Source organism: Scyliorhinus canicula, chromosome 6, assembly GCF_902713615.1.
Source record: "Scyliorhinus canicula chromosome 6, sScyCan1.1, whole genome shotgun sequence".
NCBI classification, from domain to species: domain Eukaryota; kingdom Metazoa; phylum Chordata; class Chondrichthyes; order Carcharhiniformes; family Scyliorhinidae; genus Scyliorhinus; species Scyliorhinus canicula.
The window spans coordinates 1,237,132-1,248,680 of NC_052151.1; the positions used below are offsets into that span (position 1 = coordinate 1,237,132).

General features: G+C 53.8%; 1 protein-coding gene across 1 annotated transcript in view; it reads left to right on the forward strand.

Moving 5' to 3' along the window:
• LOC119966908 (phosphofurin acidic cluster sorting protein 1-like) overlaps nt 1–10,740 on the forward strand; it is a 30,865-nt gene extending 20,125 nt beyond the window's left edge. Inside the window, exons 5-6 of the mRNA XM_038798865.1 lie at nt 2,473–2,598; nt 10,471–10,740. Coding sequence (XP_038654793.1) covers nt 2,473–2,598; nt 10,471–10,740 — 396 coding nt within the window. The remainder of the gene's footprint in view (nt 1–2,472; nt 2,599–10,470) is intronic.
• The last annotated feature ends 809 nt before the right edge of the window (nt 10,741–11,549 follow it).

Below are 11,549 nucleotides of genomic sequence, written 5' to 3' on the forward strand. Positions count from 1 at the left end.
TTCCAGAGGGTCCCGGCCCTCTGAAAGGGGCACCCACTGCTCTGGGGGTTCCAGAGGGTCCCGGCCCTCTGAAAGGGGCACCCACTGCTCTGGGGGTTCCAGAGGGTCCCGGCCCTCTGAAAGGGGCACCCACTGCTCTGGGGGTTCCAGAGGGTCCCGGCCCTCTGAAAGGGGCACCCACTGCTCTGGGGGTTCCAGAGGGTCTCCCCCTCTGAAAGGGGCACCCACTGCTCTGGGGATTCCAGAGGGTCCCGGCCCTCTGAAAGGGGCACCCCGCTACTCTGGGGGTTCCAGAGGGTCTCCCCCTCTGAAAGGGGCACCCACTGCTCTGGGGGTTCCAGAGGGTCTCCCCCTCTGAAAGGGGCACCCCGCTACTCTGGGGGTTCCAGAGGGTCCCGGCCCTCTGAAAGGGGCACCCACTGCTCTGGGGGTTCCAGAGGGTCTCCCCCTCTGAAAGGGGCACCCACTACTCTGGGGGTTCCAGAGGGTCTCCCCCTCTGAAAGAGGCACCCACTGCTCTGGGGGTTCCAGAGGGTCTCCCCCTCTGAAAGGGGCACCCACTACTCTGGGGGTTCCAGAGGGTCCCGGCCCTCTGAAAGGGGCACCCCGCTACTCTGGGGGTTCCAGAGGGTCCCGGCCCTCTGAAAGGGGCACCCACTGCTCTGGGGGTTCCAGAGGGTCCCGGCCCTCTGAAAGGGGCACCCACTACTCTGGGGGTTCCAGAGGGTCTCCCCCTCTGAAAGGGGCACCCACTGCTCTGGGGGTTCCAGAGGGTCTCCCCCTCTGAAAGGGGCACCCACTACTCTGGGGGTTCCAGAGGGTCCCGGCCCTCTGAAAGGGGCACCCCGCTACTCTGGGGGTTCCAGAGGGTCCCGGCCCTCTGAAAGGGGCACCCACTGCTCTGGGGGTTCCAGAGGGTCCCGGCCCTCTGAAAGGGGCACCCACTGCTCTGGGGGTTCCAGAGGGTCCCGGCCCTCTGAAAGGGGCACCCCGCTACTCTGGGGGTTCCAGAGGGTTCCCTCCCCGCCTTTCTGAAAGGGGGTAAATTGCCCTTTGTGTCCAAAAAAGGTTGGGTGTGGTTGCTGGGTTACGGGGATAGGGTGGAGGTGTGGGCTTGGGCGGGGTGCCCTTTCCAGGGACCAGTGCAGATTCGATGGGCCGAATGGCCTTCTGCACTGTAATTCTATGATTCTATGAACTGAGTCCTGAAAGGTGGTTGTGCCACTTGTGGGAGTTCCTGGTCGCAGCCTTGCCACAGTGGGAAGACTTGCTCTGAATGAGAGTCATTCCTAGGCCACTCCTTCATGCCTTCCAGCATCTATTTCAGAGCAGGCCAATTGCCTGCTAAAGGAAGCAGTGTCGCAGGGATATTGTCACTGGGCTAGTAATCCAGAGAGCCAGGGTAAACCTCTGGGGACCTGAGTTCAAATCCCACCACGGCAGATGTGAAATTTGCATTCAATAAAATGATGGCCGTGAAACCATTGTCAATTGTTGTAAAATCCCATCTGTCACTAATGTCCTTCAGGGAAGGAAATCTGCCGTCCTTACCTGGTCTGGCCTACATGTGACTCCAGACGCACAGCTTAACTGCCCGCTGAAACGGCTGTGCCAAACACTCAGTTCAAGGGTAATTAGGGATGGACAATAAAAGCTGGCCCATCCAGCGATGCCCATATCCCGGGAATGATTCATCTCCTTCAGCATGCGACTCACCTTAAATGGACTTGAATCTATCCAGCTGCTGAATGAGGTACTAACATGATACTGGACGACGGGCGTTCTCTCATTCTGGCCTCCTTTTAATTAGCCTTTGCCTCTCTTAAATCTCATGAAATCTCAAGAAATAACTGAATGAGGGCCGGGATTCTCCCGCAATTGGCGGGACGGCCCAACGCTGGCGCCAAGAGCGGCGTGAACCACTCCGGCGTCGGGCCACCCGGAAGTTGCGGAATTCTCCGCACTTCCAGGGGCTAGGCCGGCGCTGCAGGGCTGCCGGTGGCTGGTGCGAGTTGGCGCATGCGCAGAACCACCGCCATGTTTGCTGCGCATGCTCAGGGGGTTTCTTCTCCGAGCCGGCCATGGCGGAGCCTTACAGAGGCCGGCGTGGAGGGAAAGAGTGCCCCCATGGCACAGGCCCGCCCGCAAATCGGTGGGCCCCGGCCAGGCCACCAAGCCAGAACTGGCCAGAAACGGGCGGCCGCTCGGCCCATCGGGACCCGGAGAATTTCCGGGGAGGGCCGCTGCCAATGGCCCCCTGCCCCCACCCGGAAACCGGCGCCAGAGAATTCGGCAGCAGGCGGCGGGGCAGGATTCACGCCGCCCCCCGGCGATTCTCTGACCCAGCGGGGGGTTGGAGAATCCTGTCCGAGGTGTTTGACTGTGAGGGAATCAATGTGCTCAGTGAGGCAACTTTTCCTTCCTTTTGGTTATGTTGAACTAAAAGTCTGTTCGGTTCTATTCCATTGTCAGTATCCCCACTTCCTGAAGAGAGATGCAAACAAACTACAGATAATGTTACAGAGGAGGAAGAGGTATAAAAACCGGACCATTCTGGGCTACAAGACGCTGGCGTTGGGGACCATCGATATGGCTGAGGTACGCTTTCACTGCCGCATATTACCAAGACGATTCCCTTGTCATTCTTCTCAATCAGAGAGCAGCGTGTCTCCAACTCGGAGAATCATACGGACTTGAAACGGTAACTCTCTCCACAGATGCTGCCAGACCTGCTGAGTATTTCCAGCATTTTCTGGTTTTATTCCATGTATTGTCACCTGCATCACAATTTCTGTGTTTATTAGAACCTGACCCAAGTGGATATTATTTTTGTTTTTAAAATATTTTTATTGAACTATTAGCAAAATCTTTATAACAATGACAAACAAAATAATAATAACATAAATATCAACATGGTAAACTGAACATTTCCCACTCAACCCCTTCTGTACATCCCTTAACCATATTGCACCCCCTCCCCCACCCTTCAGAATGCTGCTTCTGCTGACATTTTAATTTTCCCCGAGAAAGTCGACGAACGGCTGCCATGTCCGAGAGATCCCCAACATTGACCCCTCAAGGCAAACTTTATTTTCTCCAGGCTGAGATAGCCAGCCATGTCACTGACCCCGGTCTCCACACTCAGGGGCTTCGAGTCCCTCCATATTAACAGGATCCGTCTCCGGGCTACCAGGGAGGCAAAGGCCAGAACGTCGGCCTCTTTCACTCCCTGAACTCCCGGATCTTCTGACACTCCAAAGATCGCCACCTCTGGACTGGGCACCACCTGGGTTCCTAGCACCTTGGACATTGCCTTGGCAAACCCCTACCAAAACCCTCTGAGCTTCGGTCTTGCCCAGAACATGTGGACATGGTTTGCTGGGGTTCCCGCGCACCTCACACATCTATCTTCTACCCTGAAAAACTTGCTCATCCTCGCCGCCGTCAAGGAGGAATTAACTCTGCTTAGGGCGTCCACCCACAGACCCGCCTCTAACTCCCCACCTAGCTCCTCCTCCCACTTGCCCTTCAGTTCCTCCACTGGGGTCTCCTCCGCCTCCAACAGCTCCTGATAGATATCCAACACTTTCCCCTCCCCCACCCAGGTACCGGACACTACTCTGTCCTGGATCCCCCATGGCGGGATCAGCAGGAAAGCCAACACCTGTTTCCTCAGAAAGTCCCAGACTTGCAGATATCTGAAACCATTCCCCGGCGGCAACTTGAACTTGTCCTCCAGCGCCTTCAGACTGGGAAAATTCTACTGCCCCACCCCCAGCCTCCCTCCACCTCCCCTCCCCCTCCCCCCACCCTCAGCCTCCCTCCACCTCCCCTCCCCCTTCCCCCACCCTCAGCCTCCCTCCACCTCCCCTCCCCTCCCCCCACCCTCAGCCCCAGCCCCTAACTCCAGAGGGAAATTTTGTAGCTTCAATACCTGGAGACATGTCATATAGGAAATAATTTCTCTTTATCCAACAAGAGAAAAAAACATACCTGACCTCATCCTCATCAACCTGCCTGCTGCAGATGGATCTGTCCCTGACACACAGTCCTTGTGGAGACAAAGTCCCGTCTTCATATTGAGGATACCCTCCATCGAGTTGTGTGGCACTACCACCATGGGATAGATTGTGAACAGATCTAGCAGCTCCAGACTGGGCATCCATGAGGCAGCAGAATAGTGTTCAACCACAATCTGTAACCTCATGGCCCAAGGGAGGGTGCAGGGTGGCATGCCAGGGGCAACACCAGCCATACCGGAAAATGAGAGTGTCAACCTGGTGAAGCTATAGCACAGGACTAATTGCATGCCGAACAGCCTAAGCAGCAAGTAATAGACAGAACAAAGCGATCCCATCATCCTCTGATAACAGACAGGAGAAAGGTGGCTCTCCTCCACGGATAGTCAGCATGGCTTTGTCAGAGCGAGGTCACACCTAACAAATTTGATTGAACGTTTTGAGCATGTGACTTAGTGTGTAGATGAGGGTAGTGTAGTTGATGTAGTTTACATGGATTTTAGCAAAGTCTTTGACAAGGTCCCACATGGGAGATTTATAAAGAAGGCAAATGTACCTGGGATACAGGGGAACTTGGTAAGGTGGATGCAAAGCAGCTGAGCTGTAGGAGACAGAGGGTGATGACAGACGGCTGCTTTAGTGACTGGAAGCCAGTGTCCTGTGGGGTACCACAGAGATCTGTGCTGGGCCCACTATTGTTTGTCATTTATATAAATCACATAAATGACTATGTGGGGGGTCGGACCAGTAAGTTTGTGAATGACACAAAGATTGGCCGGGTGGTTATCAGCGAGGCTTGGGTTGCAGGAAGGTACAGACGGGATGGTCACATAGGCGGATTAGTCCAGATGGAATTTAACCCTGAAAAGTGTGAGGTGTAACACTGGAAGGAGTAATTTAACAAGGAAGGTGTTCCACTGGGAAGTTCCGAGGAACAATGGGGCCTTGCCGTGTTTGTCCATAGATCTCTGAAGGCAGAGGGCAGGTTAATAGGGTGGGGAAAAAGGCAAATGGGACACTCGCTGTTATCAATCGAGGCCTAGATTCCAAAAGCAGGGAGGTCATGTTGGAGTTGGAGAACTTTGGTGAGGTCACAGCTGGAGAACTGTGTGTAATTCTGGTCACCACATTATAGGAAGGATGTGATTGTACTGGAGGGGGTGCAGAGGAGATTCACCTGGATGCTGCCTGGGATGGAACATTTCAGTTATGGAGAGAGGTTGGATAGGCTGGGGTTGGTTTCTCTGGAGCAGAGAAGGCTGAGGGGCAATCTGATCGAGGTGGACAAGATTATGGACAGGGTGGATAGGGAGCAGCTGTTCCCCTTAGTTGAAGGGTCAGTTACAAGGGGGACACAAGTTCAAGGTGAGGGGCGGGTGGTTCAGGGGGGGATTTGAGGAAAATCCTTTTTACCCAGAGGGTGGTGAGGGTCTGGAACGCGCTGCCTGGGAGGGGGGTAGAGGCGGGCTGCCTCACATCCTTTAGAAAGTACCTGGATCAGCATTTCGCAGGTCAGAACATTCAAGGCTATGGGCCAAGTGCTGGCCAATGGGATTAGGTGGGCAGGTCAGGGCTTTTCATGTGTCAGTACAGACTCGATGGGCTGAAGGGCCTCTTCTGCACTGTAGGATTCTGTGAAGTTGGAATTTGGTACTTTTAGCCAAAAATAGACTATTACATTTGTGGAAAAAACCCCATCCTCCTTCAAGATCACCACAGCTACCAAAAAATATCCACAAACAATTCTGGGAGCCAAAAAGACAGCTGGATCAGTCAGGGCCTGGCAAGGAGGTGACGATGAGCATGCAGTGTGAGGCGGAGCCGGTTACACCTGAACAGGCCGGGTTGCTGGGGAACATGCCGGACTACCCACCAATAAGCGAGTAGATGGACCTGTGAACACGGGAGCTTCTAAAGCACAGAGATACCATCAAACTGGAGATGATGGCAATGGTGAAGGTGGCCGGCTGAATTCAACACAGCCATGACAGCCCTGTACAACAACAAGGTGCGGTTTGGGATGCTGTACCTGGCCACGCTGTGGGAAACCTCCCAGGGGAAGGAGGTTGTGGCGAGATTCATTTGCCAGCACGGGCTGGGAACGCAGCAACAACAACAGAGAACACAAACGTGTTTTTAAAAGAAAATGGCCAATTGCGTGGGATAGAACTGCCTCGCTTTCAATCTGCTATGGGTCCCAGGAAGGAGGGGGTTGTTGTGTTCTACAGCTCTCCTGATCATGTAGACACGCATAGAACATGTGTGTTTAGCTGTAACAAGCATTTATTATTGAACACGTGGACAGACAATGATATCTAAGTTACGTGAGCAACTGTGAGATGCGACCATCCTGTTAACTGCCACCTCTCGTCAGTAACTTGATGTATATCTGGCTCCACCTACTGGCAGAGGGACATAACTGCCAATACATGTCCTGATGATCAGCTTTATACATTTGTACAATTATATACAGTTATATACATATATGCATACGTGTATGTCACCACAGGGGTGAGAATGGTGAGGTACAGAAATGGGTGTGGAGAGGCAGCAGGGTGGCACAGTGGTTAGCACTGCTGCCTCACTGCTGAGGACCCGGGTTCGATCCCGGCTCTGGGTCGTGTGGAGTTTGCACATTCTCCCCGTGTCTGCGTGGGTCTCACCCCCACAACCCAAATGGCCGTGCTAAATTGCCCCTTAGGCAAAAAATAATTGGGTACTCTAAATTTATTTTAAAAAAGGAAACGGATGGGGAGAAGGATGCGGGGGGGGGGGGGGGGGGAAGGAACACAGAGCGTAGGGGAAGTTAAAGATTGCTCGGCGGGGGATGGGTGACCACACCCCACACTAGCGAGCAAGTTGGCACACGGAATTACAGGAGAAGGGGGTTTACTGCACCGCTCCCAAAGGGGAGAGAAGGGGGGAAAGAGAGGGATAGAGACCCTCGGGGGCATGGGGAGGGGGTTAAAAGGGGGTTGACAGACTCGGGGTTGAGGGGGAACCGGGTGGTTGTAGGGAGGGGGTGGGGGGCAGTACTGGCTATGACAGGGCGCACATGGCAACGGCAGAAATAAGTACACCAAGAACGGCTATCTCAGATGGCTTCTGGACAAAGGGAAAACCCGGAGTGCAGGGGCACATCCACAAGGTAAGTATGGGTGATCCAGCAGGAAGTGGGGTACAGAAACCCCCCCCCATCAGGATAGTCAGGGGGCTTAACGGCCCAGTGAAAAGTTCCAGAGCCTTCGCCCATCTGAAAAGTCTGAGTGCCGATGTTATCTTCCTCCAAGAGTCGTACCTGAGGCTAAAGGACAGACTTTAACTGCTTATAGGACCCACGGATGGGCAGATCCAGCTCCAAATCTGGGAAACTATCAAACATGGCATGAAGGTTGATCAACTTCATGGAGCAGAATGGGGGTAGTGGATCCCTGGAGGTTCACCCACCCAGGGGAGAAGGAGTTCTCCTCCTTCTCCGAGGTACACAGGGTCTACAACAAGATCGACTTCTTCGTAGTGGGGAGAGTAGTGCTTCCAGCGATAGTAGGAGCGGAGTACGCCGCAATCAAAATCTCTGACCATGCTGCACACTACATGGATGTGAGGTTGGATAGGGGCCAAGCACAACATCCCCCCCCCCCCCCCCCCCCCACACCTCCCATGAAGGTTGGACAGCGCAGTAGCATAATGGTTAGCACTATGGCTTCACAACACTAGGGTCCCAATTGCGATTCCCGGCTTGGGCACAGGGCTGGTTTAGCTCAGTGGGCTAGACAGCTGGTATTTGATGCAGAACAAGGCCAGCAGCGTGAGTTCAATTCCCGTACCAGCTGAGAATTCCGAATTCTCCCTCTGTGACCCGGACAGGTGCCGGAATGTGGCAACGAGGGGATTTTAGCTCACTCGGCTAAATCGCTGGCTTTTAAAGCAGACCAAGCAGGCCAGCAGCACGGGTTCCATTCCCGTACCAGCCTCCCCGGACAGGCGCCGGAATGTGGCGACTAGGGGCTTTTCACAGTAACTTCATTGAAGCCTACTCGTGGCAATAAGCGATTTTCATTTTCATTTTCGCAGTAACTTCATTGCAGTGTTAATGGAAGCCTGCTTGTGACAATAATAAATATTATTATTATTATGAAGGTGGTGCACGAGTGCACCGAGCCAGAACCCGAATGAGCAGATTCTTCCCAGAGGTGGAGGACAAATGTGAACGGTGCCAGGGAGGGGCCCAGCTAACTCACCCACACTGTCTGATTCTGGACAGCCTACTTTGTGGATTGTCCAAAGTGGTGGGGGTGAGGGTGGAGACAAGCCCGATAGTGGCGGTCTTTGGGGTTTCAGACCAGCCAGATCTATTCCTGGGGAGGAGGGCGGGCGCCCTTGCCTTTGCCTCCCTGATTGCCCGCCGTAGAATCCTGTTTGGCTGGCGGTCAGCAGCACCACCCAGAGCTGCAGACTGGCTGTCCGACCTCTCGGAATCTCTCCAAATGGAGAAAATCAAATTCACCATCCAGGGGACGGGAGAGGATTTCCACTGGACGTGGAAGCCATTCCCAAGTTGTTCTGGGACCTGTTTGTAGCCAACAACAAATAGGGTGGGGGGTGGGGGGGGTTCCACACAAACACAAAGTAAAGGGGGAACGGGGACTGATATTTCTCCCATCCCCATTCCCCTGCCTTCTCCCCATAACCTCTGATCCCCTTATTCCGTCATTAATCAGGAACCTATCCATCTCTGTCTTAAAGACACTCAGTGATTTGGCCTCCACAGCCTTCTGCTGCAAAGTGTTCCACAGATTCACCACCCTCTGGCTGAAGAAATTCCTCCTCATCTCTGTTTTAAAGGATCGTCCCTTTAGTCTGAGGCTGTGTCCTCTGGTTCTAGTTCTTCCTACAGAGGGAAACCTCCTCCATTTTTAGTTCAACAGTTAGGGCTCCTGTTTCTGAAGTTGAAGTCTTGAGTTTAATTTCCTATCAAAGGTCGTGTTAGGTTTTGAACATGACGTTGTTAAAACCGTGCAATACTGAGCCCGCTGATCTTTCCAGCGCTTGCACGCAATTTTCCAAATGCAAACAATGGGTGTGAAAAAATATAAAAATTAAATAATCCTGAGTTACATGCTTTAGCATAGTGTCAGGGTGGAGCTGTCGTTTAAGGGGAAAGTGCAGCTCGATTTGCAATTTTTACATTCAGTGATACAGAAGTGCCAACAATGATTGTGAAATTTAAAAAAGTGATTCTGGAGAATCTTTTTGTGAATGTGGCGTGGGTCGCGATAGTCGGCTATTCTGTAAATGTGGGTCGCTGGAAAAAAAGTATGAAAAATACTGTGACTGCCTCCTAGAACACAGTGTCCAGGTACCTCTCCCCCTCCCTGGTGTGTCCAGGTACCTCTCCCCCTCCCTGGTGTGTCCAGGTACCTCTCCCCCTCCCTGGTGTGTCCAGGTACCTCTCCCCCTCCCTGGTGTGTCCAGGTATCTCTCCCCCTCCCTGGTGTGTCCAGGTACCTCTCCCCCTCCCTGGTGTGTCCAGGTACCTCTCCCCCTCCCTGGTGTGTCCAGGTACCTCTTCCCCCTCCCTGGTGTGTCCAGGTACCTCTCCCCCTCCCTGGTGTGTCCAGGTACCTCTCCCCCTCCCTGGTGTGTCCAGGTATCTCTCCCACTCCCTGGTTTAACCAGGTATCTCTCCCCCTCCCTGGTGTGTCCAGGTACCTCCCCCCTCCCTGGTGTGTCCAGGTACCTCTCCCCCTCCCTGGTGTGTCCAGGTATCTCTCCCCTTCCCTGGTGTGTCCAGGTACCTCTCCCCCTCCCTGGTGTGTCCAGGTACCTCTCCCCCTCCTTGGTGTAACCAGTTATCTCTCCCCCTCCCTGGTGTGTCCAGGTACCTCTCCCCCTCCCTGGTGTAACCAGGTATCTCTCCCCCTCCCTGGTGTAACCAGTTATCTCTCCCCCTCCCTGGTGTAACCAGTTATCTCTCCCCCCTCCCTGGTGTGCCCAGGTACCTCTCCCCCTCCCTGGTGTGTCCAGGTACCTCTCCCCCTCCCTGGTGTAACCAGTTATCTCTCCCCCTCCCTGGTGTGCCCAGGTACCTCTCCCCCTCCCTGGTGTGTCCAGGTATGTCTCCCCCTCCCTGGTGTGTCCAGGTATCTCTCCCCCTCCCTGGAGTAACCAGGTATCTCTCCCCCTCCTGGTCCCCGCCCCGAGTCCCCACTCCGCACCGAGTCCCCGCTCTGCACCGAATTCCCGCTCTCCACCGAATGTGACCTGACCCAGCCTTTGACAACCTTCTCTGATGGAACAGTATTGGGAGGGGCAGCATTAGATAACAATTGTTATCCAACCTGTGTGTCAGGAATATTTGAAGTGTTTTATTGTTTGGTTCAGATCACTGAAAAGCAACAGTGGGGGAGGGAACTTTTGGTGAAGAATTAATTCTTTCTTTTGTTTCCAGGTAATGCAACATCCCACTGATGGGGGACAAGTCCTCGGACTCCATTCCAACATGAAAGATGCTTCAGTGCGGGTCGCTGAAATCAGCATCTACTCCCTCTCCAGCCAGCCAATCGACCATGAGGATGGAAATATACACGCAGGGACCAAGACAAAAGCCTCAGGTAGACTCATTGATAATGTCAGATGTACGGGTTTAGCCTGTGTCCACACGTTTCCCAAACTAGGAAATAGTTTTCCGCCCTGTGACGTACACTGGTGGACTTCATAACAATTGAAATCACTTAAACTATAAATGAACCCGATATAGATAAAGAAAGAGCCACCATAACCCTGCTAAATAACCGAGATACACAATTAGACTCCGAAACAGCATTTCCATTAAAAAGAAACAAATAACAGGCACAATATTCCGGCCTCGCTACACTCGTGCTCAAGCGTAACGAGCCCGGTGAATAGAGGGTGAGGCCAAAATCGGGAACCGCGCCTGGCGCCAAACAGTTTGCGATGCAGCGGCCTGCTCCCGTAGGCGAATTCAGAATCTCGCCGTAGTGTGGCCAGAAACCCATTATCACCACTTAAACCCCATTTCCACACAATTACCAAGAGCCACCCATCATCCAACAGCCTCCTGTCATTCACCGTCCACCCCAGCAAGTGGTCACGCTGGCACCGATTAGTACTCCTTTTGAAAAATGTGAACCTAGCGGAAGGACTTCCGTGGGGATCGGAGGAGGTGAGTAGCCACCAGTGCCGAGAGGCAAAGAGCCCGAGGGCGCTGGGCATGCCGCCCCAGTGCTGGGTGGGGGACTCTCCACAGGGGTGGACCTCCATGGGAGGGTGGGGGGAGATGCTGATGGGGCAACTGGGGGGGGCAATCGCTCACGGCACCAAGATGCCAACCCCAGGATCCCAACGCCATTTGGGGTCAACCACTGTCCCTGCCCGTCTCCCCACTGAACACAAATAATCCCCACCGACTGCTGAGGACTCTGCGCCGCCGAGGGAATCGCTAACAGAGAATTGGCAATCGTGGTTCAGTGAGCATCTGATACATGCCAAGTGGGATCCGTGGGTAGG